At 42.9% G+C, this 18,838-nt stretch overlaps 1 protein-coding gene across 1 annotated transcript; it reads left to right on the forward strand.

Annotated features, from left to right (window-relative positions):
* The first annotated feature begins 16,650 nt into the window (after window positions 1–16,650).
* On the forward strand, window positions 16,651–18,208 carry LOC138796894 (lamina-associated polypeptide 2, isoforms alpha/zeta-like). The gene is made up of 3 exons (XM_069976628.1): window positions 16,651–16,793; window positions 16,882–17,325; window positions 17,421–18,208. Exons 1-3 carry the CDS (start codon window positions 16,719–16,721, stop codon window positions 18,117–18,119), a joined length of 1,218 nt encoding a protein of 405 aa, XP_069832729.1. The 5' UTR covers window positions 16,651–16,718; the 3' UTR covers window positions 18,120–18,208.
* The last annotated feature ends 630 nt before the right edge of the window (window positions 18,209–18,838 follow it).

The raw sequence follows: 18,838 nt of genomic DNA on the forward strand, positions 1-18,838 counted from the left end.
TAATTATTCCCGCTGTCTGCCCGCTCCGTGGAGCAGGCGGATCCAGCGGGAGGACCGCCTGGAAAACTGGGATACAGCCATAGACAGCTGGAATCTGCTGCCGAGCGTTCGGGTTAATACGAACCCGTACCTCGGCAGGTTCGGACTATCCCTAATTCCTATGTTTGCAGACCTATAGTGGGGGAATGCAAGTGAGTAAAAAATTGCCTCAAAGGGTCACAGAGGCATCTTGACAACACAACTGTCCTTCTTTCAAGCGCAGGGCCCGTATTTCCGGTAGTAGGTATTGCCACTCCTAGCCACCATGACAAAACCAACCTCAAAACACCAGATGCCCACCAAAAATCTCACCAACAGTGTGCAGCAGCCTGGGCCACGGCATACCCACTTCTGCCATTGCTATACTCAAACACTAAAAAGTTAAAAAGGATGTCTAGGGAAAAAAAGTATATTAAAATAAGTATGCTCAGCCTATGTGATGAAAGAGACCATAGTTGTTTGGACCCCAGCACCTGGAAGAGGAGTGCAGTAGAGACTAGGAACTGGCATAAAGAAGGCTGTGGGAAAGCAAGGGAGGGACGTACAGTACCTGGACAACCTTTGACCCTCAGGGAAAGGGTAAACCTGATCAAAACATTCCTGCTCCCTTTGCTGATATATCTGGGCATTGTTTGCATTTTGCCAGAACCGCTCTGGACTCTACAGTGTGTTCTTCCAACTGTTAGGAGGGAATAAACTGAACCTAGTCAAGAGGGATGTTACTTAGCGCACAAGGAGACAAGGGGTGTTTGGTGAAAACCGTGGTGTTCCTGGTGAATACCTTTCTTAAGACCAACATTGCAAGCCTCTGGAAAAAGAGGCCTTCTCCGTGGGTATTCTCCTGTAGGGGATGGTTTCGACCTTTCTTCCAGGAATGGGAGACAGGAGGGCAAGTGAAGTATCTCCACACCCCACATGGGCATCTTCTGGCTTATGCTACTGGTTCTGAAGGTGACTCGTCGGTGGGGTTTGGGGATGTGGGAGATTAGGACTCTGTCAAGGAAATTCCTTGACAATAGGGTCATGTCATCCCATTTCCAAAAAACGCTGGCGTTCAAGGATTGCCCAAGCCGGGATCTGGAGGTTGGTTTGGGCCTATTGAATTCCATCAGGATCCCCTTAAAGTTTTGGGACTTGGCTTGGAGCTGCTTCCATGGGAAACTGTATGTGAGGGACAATCTGAAGTAAAGGAGCTCTGAGGATCGGGTATGTCCCCTAAAGGAGTGTGGAGGCATACTGGAAAGCATGGAGCATTTTCTGCTTCACTGTCCATTTAGTTCAGAGGTTTACAACAGGGTGGGCGCTTCCATAGGGTGTCCCAGGTTGGCCCGTCTCTCCTATGCGGAATGGGCCTATGGAGCATTGAGAAACCTTGGTGGCTGGGACCGGAGCACTTTATTCCTAGCCAGCATAGTGGTCAGAAACCACACGTGGAGTGCACGGTGTTTAGTATCGACGCAGCGTAAAATCCTCCCTGTGGATGAGGTGGTTAGGGGCACACTCGGTGACCTGGTGAAGGTGCGCTGGGGGCTGGGGGGCTGGTAGGGCTTCTTGTCTTTGGAGGCTGGGGGCTGGTAGGGCTTCTTGTCTTTGGAGGGGCTCTGCCTGTAAAGTGCCTTAGCCTGCGTCTCTTCTCCTGGTGGTGGGCTGATGCTGGCACATTAGCCTTTTGTTTTGTGCAATAGCTGTATAGGAATATAGGGCTTGCAGAAGCCCCACTATGGTTTGCTGTGTATGTTTGTGTATATTAGTGTGTATATTTATATATTTAGTTTGCATATTTTTGTGTTGGGTCTCCACCTCGGGTTGGAGTTTAGTGTTAGGTTGGGTGGTGGGTTATATGGGGGGAGGGGGTTTCTTGGGACTTTGGTATAAACAGAAAATCCTGGGCTGGTTCATGGATGTCTGTTATCATGTACTGGGGGCATGGGATGCGGGACCAGCTATTTATTTGTGCATTTATTTTTGTGGAATGCAAATGGACCAGGGGGTTAGTGTAGAGTATAGTTATGTTAGTTATTGTTAGTTAAATTATGAGTTTTAACTCCTTGCCTCCGCAGCCTGTTTTGGCCTTAATGACCAGGGCCTATTTTTCAAATCTCACCTGTCTCTCTTTATGTGGTTATAACTCTGCAATGCTATTAACTATCCCGGTTATTTGGGGATTATTTTTTTGTGATATAAAGTATTCTTCTTTATGTTCTTGGAAAATTTTTATTGATACACTCAGTAGTTTTTTTGTAAAAAAAAAACTCAACATTTGCGCAAAAGAAATTTACATTTCTTTATATTCAAAACTCTCTAAGAAATATAGTCATATCACATAAACTAATTATTACTGCAATATCTCCAACATGTCTACTTTATGCTGACATCATTTGGTGAACGTCCTTTTACTTGTTAGGAAGTTAGAGGGCTTTAAAATTTTGCAGTCATTTTTCACATTTCAAATTTTCAAATTCTGATTTTTGTAGGCACCAGTTCAGTTCTGAAGTGGATTTGTGGGGCCTGTATGTTAGCTACCCCCATAAATTCCTCCACTGTAAAAACTGCATCCTTAAAGTATTCAAACTAACAATTCATAAGTTTATTAACCCTTAAGTGTTTCACAGAAATTTAAGCAAGTTGGAGGGAAAATGTAAAAGTTTAAAAAAATTTTTTGCCAGATATTCTATTTTAATCCATTTTTTCCACTAACCCAGCAAATACTAACTGCGAAATGCAAATCCCCCATATGTGGTCGTAGTGTGTCACCTGACTCAACCACAGCCCGTAGACATGGCAAATTTGGGGGGCCTTTTTTTTATTTCAGGTTCTTTTTAGCCATAACACCATGTCACAAAGGCCTTTTGGTGCCAAAATATTTGTGTAAGATAAGTTGACGTTTCCATCGGTACCATTCTGGGGGACATATGACACCCTGATTTTTTTTTAATGAAATGGCACGAATAAAAAACACAATTTAGCAGCTGTTTTTCATCATTTTTTCGTATGCTGTTTACGTCACATATGACATGATATAGTTATTCATCGGGTCGGTACGATTACAGCGATATCCATTTAATATAGCTTTTGTTATATTTTATGACATTTAGGCTATGTACACACTACGTAAAAGTACGATTGCCGCGGTGGAACAATGCCTTACTTTCAATGGGATCCCGGCCAGAGTGTATACACATCGTCCACGCTCCAGCCGAGATCCCATACGGGGCCGCAAATAACTGACATGTCAGCTTTCTGCGGCCAGAATTCAGTGAATTCTGGCCGCAGAAAGCCCTGTCAGTTCACACAGTGAAGCGAGCGGCTATGGGAAGCTCTGATGCGGGCACACGGTGATGCGCCCGCATCAGAGCTCTGCGGCCGGAAAGATCATCCGGTCGGTACTTAAAGAGTAACTATAATTTCAGTAGCCAAAAAATTAAATTCCAAAAATAAAAAGCCCATGTGTTACCCTTTAAAAAGAGCCCTAAACTGTGTTGATAGTGTGTACGCTCGCTGAGATATCACCAGTTGTTTGGCTCAGAGGAATAAATGAATTTTTCTTCTGGCTGAGAGAATGTGGGCGTGGCCTATCCCTCATCTCCTTGGCTGGGTGCCTCCATTCACTGACCAGCACCTTAGCAGATGTATCACACAAAGTGGGATTAGATACAGCCCCAGCATACAGTATCACAATGTAAGATTAGATACAGAGCCCCAGCAGATGGTATCACACACAGTGGGATTAGATACAGTCATCTGCTCTCATTACACTGTAGGATAATGTCAGCTCCAGCTCTTCCCCTGCGCTGCTCCTCACACACACAACACCCTCAGCTCTGCTTATTCACCTCTGTGAGGGGAGGGGGGAGAACGTGCTGCTAGGAGGTGGGGGAGGAGGGTTTGTTTATGTCTCTCTCTGTGTGTCAGGGCTGTTATCTGATCCTCCTGTCAGAGTCTGTACACTCAGGACGGATCTCCAGGGAGGGGGCGTGTCCAGCAGGAATGCAGAAATAAGTCACAGCCAGAGAGGGCTATAAGGGCTTAATAAGCCTTATGTATTTAAAAAAACTGTTCATTTTAGGTTATTAATGTATATTGGAAAAATTCTTATCATGACCTAAGCTAACTAAAACTGAATGGTCAAAATATTTCATAGTTGCGCTTTAAGTACCGGCCGAGATGATCCGGCCAGAGACCGGCCGTTTCGTGACCCGGCCGGGGTCACGGAATGGCCAGTCTCTTACGTAGTGTGAACATAGCCTCATACTATAAAAACTGTTTGTGTCCTGCGTATATATAAGAGCTGTAATTTTTTTATTGTTTCGCCAATGGAGTTATGTGAGGGCTTTTTTTTTCAGCATAAGCTGGCGTTTCTAGTGGTACACCTTTTGATTGCTTTGTGACATTTTGATTGCTTATTTCTATATTTTTTAGGGGGCGGGATTAACAAAAAATTGTAATTTCGGTTAGTTTTTTATGTCTTTTTTTACTTCGTTAATCGGGTGGTAAAATTAATGTTACGGAGATGGCGATACCAAATATACAGTATGTTTCTTATTTATAGGCGATCATTTAAAATGGGGAATGTGTATATTTATTTATTTGTATTTATTTATTTGTTTATTTAATTATTTTATTTATTTATTTGTCTTATTTATCTTATTTATATATATATTTGTGTGGTGTTTTCTTTTTTAGGTGTTTACATATATAATGCATTACAGCACATATTCTGTGCTGTAATGCATTATACATTGTAGGAGCTGTCAGTGTATTACAACTGACAGCTCATACAATTGATCAGACCCCTGCCTCAGTGCAATGGCTTGATCATTGCAAATCATAGTAACCCAGACACACTGGGCAGCGTCTGGGTTTCTATAGTTACCCCCGGAGCCGTGCGATTGCTCGCATGGCTCCGGGGGGAGGAGGAGGAGGGAACAGATCTCCCTGCTGCTACCCCATAGACGCTGCGGTCGGTGCGACTGCAACATCTATGGGGTTTACTGGCCGGGAGGAAGTGCGGCACCCCTCCGGGCAGTAGCAGCGGGAGGAGGCTGTGTGTGGCAGCCTCCTCCCGCCCCCTGATCGCGGGTACGGCCCCAGGGGGAGACGGAGGGAGCGGATCTCCCTCCAGACCCCCCCATAGATGCTGTGGTCAAAGCATTTATGGGGTTAATTGCCCGTGGGGAGCACGGCTCCCCTCCGGGCAGTGGCAGGAACAGGAGGCTGTGTGACACGATCATGGATAGGCACAGATGCAGAATGGCACTGCTTTTCATGGTGTCCCTGGACGTCATATTGGGGAAAGGGGTTAATAGTGTTGTTATTGTGGTGTTTAGAGGAAAATCTAGTTTGCACGTGTTGGGGATAATACAGTGGTGTGTTTGGTGGGTGTGAGGCTGGACCAGCCAATACTTTATGGACTTGTATATATTGTACAGTTATGGTATTTATATTGTTGGTTTTGTTGTTATGTTTTATATTTTTAAATAAAAGATCTACAGTACCTGGACAACCTTTTACCTGGACAACCTTTTTACACAAGGAAATGAATAATACTAAACATTTAATTTTAAGGTCTGTAGACACTTACATTACCAATGGAAGCCAAATAATAAAGAAATCTACAATAAGCCTAAAAAATAATTTAGAACCATGTCCATTCTTCCTAAAGTTATTACATTTACTATTCTCTTTATAAAGACTCTAATGATCTTTTGTGCGTTTAACACATTTGTTATGAAACAGTAGACAAATAAAGATAAAACAATCTCTTATTGCGAACTTAAATATTAATTTATCTTAAACAATTACATGGGGGAAATATTTGTATAAGTACATATCAATGCAAGTGCAAGACTTTTCTTCTCTCAGCATATACCCAGTGCATGAAATCTGTAGGTCATACAACCTTAGACAGTCCATTGAATACTACCAGTATTGAGCTATGTAGGGATACACTGTACTGAAAAAGGCAATGGTAATACCAAGCTGTCAATTTAGATAATCCTATCCAGAGGAACTGTACTAATGCAGCAACATTTTTTTTTTCATACAAGAATGTAGTAATTGGGATGCTGGGATTATGTTGCAATATCCGGCATAGCTCATGTATGAGGATGAGCAAATTTAACCCCTTCACGTCAGCCATCTGTATATATACGTTCCTATTGCACATGCCCCGTGCAGTAGGAATGTACATATACGTTCCGGCTTTGACGGGGCTTTGTGATGAGAACGGGATCACTGCAGGGACAGCGATCCCGCTCTCATCTGTGTACAGCACCGGAGATAATGAGGATCAGACCCCCATTAACCCCTTAGTGACCGCCGAAACAGCGGTCACTAATGGGCCGGTGCCGCCGCTGTATGTCATCTCCCCCCACCGTGAATCCACGGTGGGGGGAGATGAAATAAGTAAAAATCAGACCCCAGATCAGCCCCCTAGTGCCCCAGTCACTAACCCCCCCTCCCGCGGGGGCCATCGGATCCAAGATGGCCGCCGCGATCACTGTGAACAGACTAATGTCTGTTCACAGTGATCAAAAAAGAAAAATGAATGAAAGCCCCATGCTCTCCGCCACCGGAGGTAGCGGAGAGCATGGGGCAGTCATCGGGACCCAGTTTATCCGTAACCACAGCAGGTTGCCTGTAACCACCCCAGATTGTCCGCAACCACCCCAGATTGTCCGTAACCACAGCAGGTTGCCTGTAACCATACCAGATTGTCTGTAACCACCCCAGGTTGTCCGTATTCACCCCACGTTGCCCATAACCACCCCAGGTTGCCTCTAACCACCCCTGGTTGCCTCTAACCAACCCAGGTTGCCTCTAACCACCCCAGGTTGCCTCTAACCACACCAGGTTGCCTGTAACCACAGCAGGTTGCCTGTGACCACCCCATGTTGACCGTATCCACCCCAGATTATCCGTAACCACTCCAGATTGCCCGTAACCACCCCAGACTGCCCGTAACCACCCCAGACTGCCCGTAACCACCCCAGACTGCCCGTAACCACCTCAGACTGCCCGTAACCACCTCAGACTGCTCGTAACCACCTCAGACTGCCCGTAACCACCTCTAGATTACCCGGAACCACCCCAGACTGTCCGGAACCACCCCACATTAGCTGTAATCTAATTTTTTTTATTGTATTTTAGTAACTGCGCTATTCTAATAACTGTTACTAGCTGCGGTTTTGCTCCAGCAAATTGGCGCTCCTTCCCTTCTGAGCCCTGCTGTGTGCCCATACAGTGGTTTATGCCCACATATGGGGTACCGTTGTACTCAGGAGAACCTGCGTTACAGATTTTGGGGTACATTTTTTATCCTGTTCCTTGTGAAATTTAGAAATTTCAAACTAAACCAACATATTATTGGAAAAATTCAAAAATTTTTCATTTTTACTGGCCAATTTTGAAAACTTTCCTCTAATACCTGTGGGGCCAAAATGCTCATCCTACCCCAAGATGAATTCTTTGAGGGGTGTACTTTCCGAAATGGGGTGACTTTTGGGGGGATTCTATTCTGTAGACACTACAGGGGCACTACAAATGCACCTGGTGCTCAGAAACTTCTTCAGAAAAATCTGCAGAGAAAATGCTAATTGGCGCTCCTTCCCTTCTGAGCCCGGCTGTGTGCCCATACAGTGGTTTATGCCCACATATGGGGTACCGTTCTACTCAGGAGACCCTGTGTTACAGATTTTGGGGTGAATTTTCTCTCCTGTTCCTCGTGAAATTGAGAAATTTCCAACTAAAGGAACATATTATTGGAAAAATTCGAGTTTTTCATTTTTACTGTCTACTTTTGAATACTTTCCTCTAATACCTGTGGGGTCAAAATGCTCACCACACACCAAGATGAATTCTTTGAGGGGTGCACTTTCCAAAATGGGGTGACTTATGGCGAGATTTTACTCCGCTGGCACTACAGGGGCACTGCAAATCCACCTGGCGCTCAGAAACTTCTTCAGCAAAATCTGCATTGAAAAAGCTAATTGGCGCTCCTTCCCTTCTGAGCCCCGCTGTGTGCCCATGCAGTGGTTTATGCTCACATATGAGGTACCTTTGTACTCATGAGAACCTGCGTTACAAATTTTGGGGTACTTTTTTTCTCTTGTTCCTTGTGAAATTGAAAAATTTCAAACTAAAGGAACATATTATTGGAAAAAATTTGAGTTTTTCATTTTTACTGTCTAATTTTGAATACTTTCCTCTAACACCTGTGGGGTCAAATTGCTTATCCTACCCCAAGATGAATTCTTTGAGAGGTGTACTTTCCAAAATGGGGTGACTTATGGTTTTTTTTCTCTCTGCTGACACTACAGGGGCACTGCAAATGCACCTGGCGCTCGGAAACTTCTTCAGCAAAATCTGCAATGGAAAAGCTAATTGGCACTCCTTCCCTTCTGAGCCCCGCTGTGTGCCCATGCAGTGGTTTACGCCCACATATGGGGTACCATAGTACTCAAGAGAACATGTGTTACAAATTTTGGGGTGCTTTTTCTCTCATGTTCCTTTTGAAAATGAGAAACTTTAATCTAAATGTATATATTATTGGAAAATTTTAATTTTTCATTTTTTTACAGCCTAATGGTGAATACTTTCCTCCAGCCCCTGTAGGGTTAAAATGCTCATTATACCCCTAGATTAATTATTTAACGTGTCTAGTTTCCAAAATGGGGTCACTTATGGGGGTTTCCAGTATACAAACCTCCTAAATCAACTTAAAATAAGAACTGGTCCCTAAAAAAATCAGTTTTGGAAACTTTCACGAAAATGTGGTAATTTGCTGATACATTTCTAACCCCCGTAACACCCTAAAAAAAGTAAAATATGTTTATGAAATGAAGCCAGAATAAAGAGGACATATTGGTAATGTGACTTAGTTACTAATTTATGTAATACAACTTTCTTTTTTTAGAAGCAGAGAATTTCAAAGTTCATAAAATGCTAATTTTTTCAATTTTTCATGATATTTTGATGTTTTTCACAAAAAACACACAAAGTAGTGACCAAATTTTGCCACTAATATAAAGTGCCATATGTGACGAAAAAACAATCTCAGAATCGCTAGCATACGTTAAAGCATCACTGAGCTATAAGCGCATAAAGTGAGACAGGTCAGATTTTGAAAAATGAGCCTGGTCTTTTAGGTGCAAATAGGCTTGGTCTTGAAGGGGTTAAAGTACTAGCAAAGCGCTTAGCTAGGCTCAGCGGTTGGCATGTCAGCCGTCTGCCTTTAAACTCTGTGCCGCTCCATGCCTCTCTGCTCTAGGTGCCTGGAAAAGCTGGTTCCAGTCCTGGGAAACTTCTCTCAGTTTCCCAGCACTGGATCCAGCTTTTCTAGGCACCCAGGGAGGAGCGGCATGGAGTAGCACAGAATTTAAAGGCAACCGGCTGACAAGTCAGTCGCTGAGCTTTGCTAGTATTGTAAGGAGGGACAGCAAAGAAATAATGTACTTCACAAATTTCATTTGTGTGGTTATGTTAACTGGCAAAACACCATTACACGGTCCACAGAAAAGTCTATAAGAACAAGCCTCACACTGTGGAAGACTTAAAGAAAAACATAGTGAAATTGCTGCTATTCCCCTCAGATATGCTTGTCGATGCATTCAGGAACATGGAACAGTGTCAAAATGTGTCTGGCAGAAAATGGAGATCTCTTCCAGCATTGCATGAAAGGCAAAGGATTACACACAGAAGTTACAACAGAATATTCTGGCCCTCTTTTGAGGGAATCTCCCTTTATTATCATAATCATACAATCCATTAACCTAGTTAAAGATATTTTTCTTTATGAGTTTACTAGAACTTTAAAAATATGTTTTTATTCTAGCACTTGGCTAACCAAATGAAAATGCTAGAAGTAAACCTTTTATTTCCCAAAGTTTAAGCTCTTTCATGTTCTACATTGGGCTGATGGTAATGAACTTTGTGATAGGAGTCTAATTTTGTTCAAAATGCTTTCTGGAATAGAACTCAAGCTGTTTCTCTCAGATAATTAATGCGAGTCCACAGACTCGTGTTATACATTATTCTAACTTCCAAGCTGGGGTCATAACCCTAGACAGGTCTCATACTCTGGAGACCTGAGAAGAAAATGCTATTTTCAGCTCATAAGGAGGAGAATGCCAAAATACACGCAACCTGAATAAGGAAAAATAATATAGAGAGGATTGATTATACTAGACTTACTAATCAGATGATGGACAGTGTACAAAGTTCACAGAGCTATTAGTCATAATTGATAGGTATATGGTAGCTGTGGGCTTGGAAAATGACAAACTTAGCGATCAGAAGTATTGTATTGCCCCCCAAAAGTTATACAAATTGCCAATATACACTGATGGCAGAGGGATGCTCAGTGTCCCTCCAGTGCCCTGTGTCCCTCAGTGTCCCCCTGCCATCATCCTCTCCAGCAGCCACAGCCCGCACAGCTCTGAGGTCGGGTCGTGACATCACCATTTTATCCAGGAAGTGAAGCCTTGATGTAGTAGTAAGTGCAGGAAAAGCACTTCATAAGCATTTACCGTAATAATTGTATATTGGTGATTTGTATAACTTTTGAGGGGCAATATAATACTTTAATAAAAATTTTCTTCTCCTCTAAGAAGGTAAACATGAAGAACATAAGCCATGATATGCAAATCAGTATCATCACGTGTACAGTAATAACATTTTCTGATCTGTTTTACTATGCCAGAAGAAAACAAGCGAGCAATCACAATACAATTGAACAGCATTGATTATTTCATGATAATGGTACAGTCATTAGACAGGATATGTTAAACAGCAAGACATGAAATACAGACAAAAGACGACATGACTTGGGGGGGGGGGGGGTGTTACCTTAAGTGCTAGCACTTTTGCCCTAATGTGGTATAGATTTAAGTACAGTTCTATTCTATGGGTCACTATAAGTACAGTGATTCCAAATTAGCAGTTTTTTTCAAGTACAATAGAAACTATTTTCCTGAAGCAAAGCCACATTCCAAGATCCATAGCTTCCCATTATCTTATGAGGCTAGGTTCACACTACGTAAGTTTCTGGCCATAGCGAGCTCCGTGAATAAGCGGCCGGAGATTTACGTAGTTTGCGTACAACGGAAAGTATAGGATCTACAGCTGCACAGTTCACACTACGTAAGAACTTACGCCCGGATCGTATGCAGCGCCGTAAAAAATGAACCAGACCATTGTTTCGGGACGGAAATGCTGTAACTTACGCCCGTATCGTAACATGCGGTCCTGTATGGAGTGGTGATATCTTCATTTTTACACTTTGATTTGCCGATCCAAAAGGTTCTGTGGGGTGTCCGGGGCTAGTCGAAGATATCCAAGTAAAAGACCGCTGTCAGATCGCTATGTACGCCGCTCGGGAAGCGTACATAGCTTACGGGTGTAAGTTCGCGGACCGTACGTAGCCGGCCGCAACTTGCGTAAATCCTGGCCGGAGTTTCACACGTATATGTCCAGCCGCGAAAAATATGCGGCTGGACATATACGTAGTGTGAACATAGCCTGATGGAGCAAGATGAGGTCTAATTTTTGCAAGAAGATGTATAGAACATGTATAGTAAAAAATTTTTTACATGTTTGGTTTTTTGGGAGGTTATGTTTCATGTAACAATTTTTTGACTAATGTAAAAAAAAAAGGCATATTAGTCGTCACTAAGGGTTTAAGAGAAATAAGTATGTATGTGCCTAGGATAGGGTTTAGGAAGCAATGCAACTTTCTGTTTTTTTCTCTCTCAAGTATTTCCAACCCACCTGCCTTGTTTTAATTCACATTCCTTACAACTGTTTACGTATTACTGGCATAATGAACCTCTATTATTGTATCTATTCTTTTTTTTATTGCAGTGAAAATTGTTTGGAAGAATGGTTGTACTATTTTAAGCCAGTTATCTATATGGTTCACCAATTCTTTAATCAAAACGTTCTTCAGAAGAAAAAAATCTACCATGCTCCATATCAGTTTTAAAGAAGTACCTTACATAGAAACATAGAAGTTTCTCGCACATAAACCAGGTTGAAAGAAGACAAGAGTCTGTCAGGCTCAACCTAGAGTATAACCAATTTTTTTTGAATAAGGCCAGTGGAACATACTGTACATATATAAATAATATTACCTTGGACATGAATAGAATGCTATATGCATTAAAATACATTTAGGATGCTCCTTTAAGTTTTTCTGCTCTTAATATGTCCTCTAATGGAAACAGGGTTATACAAGATTTTCCTGATGTAATTTTAAAAGCTTTTAATTCATTGACCTAGATAATTGAACAGGACACCATTGCACTGCATAAAATTTCAAGAGAAATAAGCTGCACATACAGAACCATTAGACTTGGAAATTGAGAAGGTTACAAATGTACACTCATCGATCAATAAAGGTATGTACACACGTAGCTGACATACTGTGGATTTTCCATGTGGATTAGCATGGTAAATCTGCAGTGGATTATGATACTATGCATATGGATGAGGTGTGTAAAATGTCATCCATGTGGTGCAGATTTTTTTTCCCATTATAATCTTTGCCATAAATTGTTCAAATGTTTTAGCAAGTGTAGATTTTGGCAAGTGTGAATTTTAAATCTGTATTTTTTTTCTCCTTTTAATCAACTGAACGTCCTTTATATGGATGAGGTTTTATTTATATTCCATCTCATTGCTATTTCCTTTTGTACAGCAGGGGGTGGTTTTTATTAACCTTGTAAAAGCAATACATGTATCACCCTTAGATATACATTGTATATATATATATTTAGGGAAAATGACTAGGCTGGTTAGAAAAATGTATCCATGTTTTACATGTACATCTGGATAACAGGTACAAGATACCACTACTTTGCATAATAAATGGCACATGCCAACTTGGCACATTTTAAAACATCTCCTGACTATTTTTTCCCCCCAAATAAAAAGTGTTAAAACCATAAAATATGCATAAGGTACAGATCAACTATAGATGAAGTTTTGCAAACTATTGTGTTAAAGTGGTATTCTGACCCCAGTGTAAAAATCAATATGCTGCTGGAATGAATGGAAGATACAATATTTACATACTCACCTGGCCCTGGTCCCCTGCTGTTCCCATTTACCTCCATCCAGTTCCCCAATGTTCTCAAATCCTGCCAACTGGACAGGAAGCGGATGGAGGCAAACAGGAGCTGCAGGGGCAGAAGCATAGCTACTGACTCAACAGAATATAGTTTATTAACTTCTTAAAAAGCTACCAGGTACTCACCACACAGGTAGCAGGAGGAAGACAAAGATGGCATGCCACGGTTAAGGATGCCTAGGAGGAAGGAAAGGCTCAGAAATCCTCTTCTACTAACTTTGGCCTTCCTACTCCTATGCTGGGTGTATTATTGGCTGTGCAGAACAGGCAGAGGGTATGGGGCCTCCTCTACCTGTATGTAGTTTCACTCCTACAGGTGATTCTCCACCAGCTCACAGATATCACTGCTCCCCCTCGCTACAGTCCCGATCACAAATGCAACAGTTGTAACCCCTGAAGCTACGCCCCTGTGCAGAGGAAAAGCGGCGGAATGGGCTAGGTAAACTCTCTCTTTTGTTTTGTTTTTTTAACCTCCCCACAGCAGCATATACATTTTAAGAAGCAACAATCAGAAGATTGAGGTTCATCTGGATTTTTGAAAAAAAAAAAAAAAGAGACTAAAACATTTTCTGGTTGTGTCTCATAAATGTGGGAAGGCCAGGTATTAGAGACACAGAAGGAAATGGCATACATGTAACATGTAATGCATCTACAGTATTTTTCAGTAAAGAAATTTCTCACAGATGACCTCTTCATGCCTAAACTACATTTTTCTCGATTTTTAAAAAAAGAGTAAAAGAGGCATATTTCTATAGTAAAATACTTTCTAGAGAAATCAGTATAGCTAGCATAGCTGCATACATGAAAGGTCGTGCCACGGTTCAGGTCACAGAGAGATACAGGAGAGACACGGACAGTGTACCCTAAGCTCAGCTCCGCCCACTGTCCCTGCCTACTTGCCACTATCTGCCCTAAAATAGCAGCGGTCCCCGCCTGTATACATGAAACAAAAAGACAAGACGAAAAAACACAATAAGAATAGTTAGGAATCCGGGTCACAACTGTCAGGCAGCAAAAGTACAAAATCAGGATCCAATAGGCGTAAAAAGAAAACAAGCAATAAGGTTAGGGGCAGGCAGCAAGTAGGGATGTCAAAGATACAAAGCAGGAGTCAGGAGATACAAAGAAACAGAATCCACAAGCAGGCAGAGACTAACTCAATAACCGGCAAGGTACAGGCAGAAACAGGGATCTTAAATAGGAGACCAGGAACCCAGTCCAGAAGGTATTAGGAGGGACCAGCTGTCAATCACTGAGGCAAAACTAGGTTAACCATTTAATGACCAGATAAAACTAGCAGAACAGACAAGGGTGGGGCAGGGAAAACAATTAGCAGACCAGAAGACATAAGACAGAGTTCAGGTGGGCACAGACAAAGGCAAACAAAACAGAATAAGTGGAAGGTTGTGGCCAAAAGCGCAGTCTTGGTTGTACCTTACTTTAGGTAAGTATTGTAGACCCTATAGGCAACAATTAGACTAAAGCAGAGTGTGGGGGTCTAAGATATCCTCTGGTCTTTACCTTTGTTCTCTGCAAGAAGGTTTGTCCACTGGACTCTAATCTACACAGAAAGACAGAAACAGGCTATAAACAGGGAACAGGTCATAAAGAAAAAAAAATGAGATTTATCCTCTTTTCAATTCCATTCCTGGCTTTGGCTTCAAAAATCTGTCAGATAACTCTCTCTGTAAACACACCATAGTCTTTGATCAGTGGCAGCTGTGTTGAATCTAAACATTTAGCAGGAATTGATACAAGCTGAAGTCCTTGGACAGTGTTAAAGGGGTTATCCAGTGTTAGAAAAACATGCACACTTAATCCCAAAGACAAAACAACTAGTCTCCAGTTCAGGCGTGGTTTTCAATTAAAGGGGTTATCCAGCGCTACAAAAACATGGCCACTTTTCCCCCTCTCTTGTCTCCAGGTCAGGTGTGGTTTGCAATTAAACTCCATTTACTTCAATGGAACTGGGTTTGAAACCCCACCCAATCTGGAGACAAAAAGAGTGGGAAAAGTGGCCATGTTTTTGTAGCGCTAGATAACCCCTTTAACCCTTTGAGGACCAGGCCCAAAATGACCCAGTGGACCGCGCAAATTTTGATCTTAGTGCTTTCGTTTTTCCCTCCTCCCCTTCTAAGAGCTCTAGCACTCTCAGTTTTCTATCTACAAGCCATGTAAGTGCTTGTTTTTTACAGGAATAGTTGTACTTTGTAATGGCGTCATTCATTTTACCATAACATGTATGATGGAATTCCAAATATATTATTTATGGAGATATAAATAGGTGAAATCGTAAGAAAGAATGCAAAATGGTAACGTTTGGGGGGTTCCTGTGTCTACGTAATGAACTATATGGTAACAGCGACATGATACTATTATTCTATAGGTCAGCCCGAACACAACCATATGCAGGTTTACACAGATTCTCTAATGTTATATATATTTTTTTTTATGAAATCCTTTTTTTTGGCAATTAAATATTAATAAAATGGGCCTATTGTGACGCTTATAACGGTTTTATTTTTTCACCTACTGGGCTGTATGGGGTGTCATTTTTTCCGCCATGATCTCTAGTTTTTATTAATACCATATTTGTGAAGATCGGACGTTTTGATCACTTTTTATTAATTTTTCTCTCATCGCCCTATGACGGCACCCCTGGATAGGACCACCTCCTACTCCTATTGGACAGGAAACAGGACCACTGGACCATAAAAGAAGCAAAACGCCCCACCAGCACCAGTTACTGTTTCCTGTCCCATAGGGCAGGATTACTCAGGATTCACTCCTGGACCTAAGAAGACGAGACTGGGGATCCCCGGTGTAGATTCCCACTCACCGGCTTCCCGGGCTGCGTAAGGCATCTTGAGCTGCAGTCCAGTCTGGTGGTCGCCCCGACACCTCCTGAAGAGGATCCCCGCTGCTCCCTTGGCCCCTCTGGACGCCGGCTGCTGCTATGTCTGCTTACTCCTCCCGGCCGTAGCGTGCGCGCTGGCGGGGGAGGGGCGCGGACTGATGACGTGGCCGGGGGAAGTCCGGAGGCGGGACTATCTGCAGGCCGTGTTCGGCAGCGTCCGGGCTGCGGCCTGTCAAGGGGGGATTACGTCCAGCAGTGGGAGGGTGTGCCGCATCAGCGCCGCGGCGGGGGGGCGGAGCCAGCCAGTCTCCGGCGTTTTTGGGCGCCAAATTTAAAGGAGCTGCAGAGCACCAGGAAGTGTGCTCTGCACTAAGCAGCTGATATCCCTTCTGCTTCGGTTGCTGCCGCTACTGGCTGCTACACTTCTGAACTTCCAATTGTGGAAAGATGGAAGCTCAGGGCGCTGATCCTAAGGGAACCACTCAGACAGAATCCACTTCGGTATGTGGGGTAAGAGGGGTTTCCCCTGGAGATGTTTTTTGTGTATATCTCTTTGCTAAAGTGTGTTATATATTCCTCAAATGTCAGCAGGAAGAAAGTGCTAGAAAAGAAAAGGAGAAACAGAGGAGTAGAGATTGCCCTATCTGTAAAAAACACCTAAGCTCATCATATAATAAAGCGTTATGTGGTGGATGTATGAACCGTGTTCTTGAAGATCAGGGTCCTTCTTTCATGAGAAACATAAGGGACATGATCAGACATGAGATTAGGGTATGTGTTTTGATGTTGCTCTCGTTCCTACCAAGAATTATTTTCCTTGGTTTCATAAAATATTTTTTTATATATACCTTGTTTTCAGGCCTCATTACCCTCTAACCCTACAACCTCTGAGACTGTGGCTCCTCCAGCTCCGATAGCTATACCTTCAACAGCTCCTACTGAGTCCTCGCTGGTTGAATTACCGGGTCCTAGTAGACCAGCTCCCCTCCCTCCATCTATTGAGGAGGATCAGGAGCAGAGTTCGGTGCTTGATGAGCCTGGAGAGATAGCCTCTGAGGGTGAGAAGGAAGGAGAGGAGTCATCATCCCCTCTTCTGACTGTCGAATACATAGACTCCTTGGTTAAAGCTGTACGCTGCACAATGGAGATAGAAGAGACCCCTCAACTCAAATCGGTGCAGGACCGGATGTTTGAAGGCCTAGCTCCTAAGAAACGACCCGTGTTTCCAGTGCACCAGAGCATTAAACATCTCATATCAAATGAGTGGTCCAAACCAGATCGAAAATTTTTCATACCTCAAGCCGTAAGTGGGGGTTGTTTTCTTCACTCCTGGTGTTTTTTTCTTACTTAGAAATTGATTGACTATACACATATATGTTCATATTCTTTTCACTACAGTATAAAAGAAAGTACCCTTTCAGTCATGAAGACGCAGAATACTGGGAGAATGCCCCTATGATCGATCCTCCAGTGGCTAAGATCTCTAAGAAAAATGCCCTTCCATTCGAGGACTCGGCTACTATGAAGGACCCGATGGACAAGAGGGCTGAGGTTTACCTTAGAAAAAATTGGGAAGCTTCCACCGCGACCTTTAAACCTCTCATAGCCACTACCTCGGTGGCCAGATCTCTACAGATCTGGATGTCTGAACTGAAGGACAAAGTCTATGAGGGTAACCCTGAACAAGACTTTGCTACTGCTTTTAGTACCATTGAAAATGCAGTGTCTTTCATTTCGGAAGCCTCAGCAGATGCTTTAAAGCTTTCAGCCCGTTCTGCAGCATTGTCCAACTCTGCCCGAAGAACTTTATGGCTCAAAGAATGGAAAGGAGACACAACATCTAAGACAAGACTATGTGGAGTACCTTGCGAAGGAAAATTCCTCTTCGGCTCCGCTCTAGACGTGGTCTTGGAAAAAGCATCGGACCGAAAGAAAGGATTTCCCCTCATTCAACAGCAACAGCAGAATAGATCTTTCAGGGGCCGAGGTAGGAAGCCCAGAGGGGGATCCTCTACTTCTAGAAGGGATTGGAGGCCTACGAAGAAGGGGAAGGGGTTCCTCTTTCCTAGTACCGAGACCAAGAAACCCTCACAATGACGCGAGGTCCCTGTGGGGGGGCGATTGTCTTTTCACTTCTCTAGTTGGTGTAACATTTCTGGTAGCACCTTTGTTTTGGAGACAATAAAATCTGGTTTAAGGATCTCTTTTTCGTCCTCCCCAGGGAATAGATTTGTGTGTACTGACTTATCCTCTGATCCTGAGAAACAAGTTGCCTTAGTCTCAGAAGTCCACTCATTAATAAGTAAAAGAGTTTTGGTTCCGGTCCCTTCAGACCAGATAGCAGCAGGATTCTATTCTACCTTATTTTTGGTGAGGAAACCAAATGGCTCTTTCAGAACTATAATCAACCTAAAACCCCTTAATAGAGTTCTTACTTACGAGAGGTTCAGAATGGAATCAATACCCTCTACTATTCTGAACCTCTCGGAGAACTGTTACATGGCCACTCTGGATCTTAGGGATGCTTACTACCATGTCCCAATACATCCAGATCACCAGCGATTCCTAAGAGTGGCTGTTAAGATGGATAAGGATATTCAGCATTTTCAATATTCTGCCATGCCCTTTGGCATATCTCAGGCCCCTAGGGTATTTACTAAGATTATGGCGGAAGTCATGGCCCATGTCAGAGAGAAAGATATTATTATCATCCCCTACTTGGATGATTTTCTCCTAGTGAATAATTCTCCAACCATTCTAGAAGATAACATCCGCTGTGTAGAATCTATCTTCACATCTTTGGGGTGGGAAGTAAA

Source organism: Dendropsophus ebraccatus, chromosome 7 (assembly GCF_027789765.1).
Source record: "Dendropsophus ebraccatus isolate aDenEbr1 chromosome 7, aDenEbr1.pat, whole genome shotgun sequence".
NCBI classification, from domain to species: Eukaryota; Metazoa; Chordata; class Amphibia; order Anura; family Hylidae; genus Dendropsophus; species Dendropsophus ebraccatus.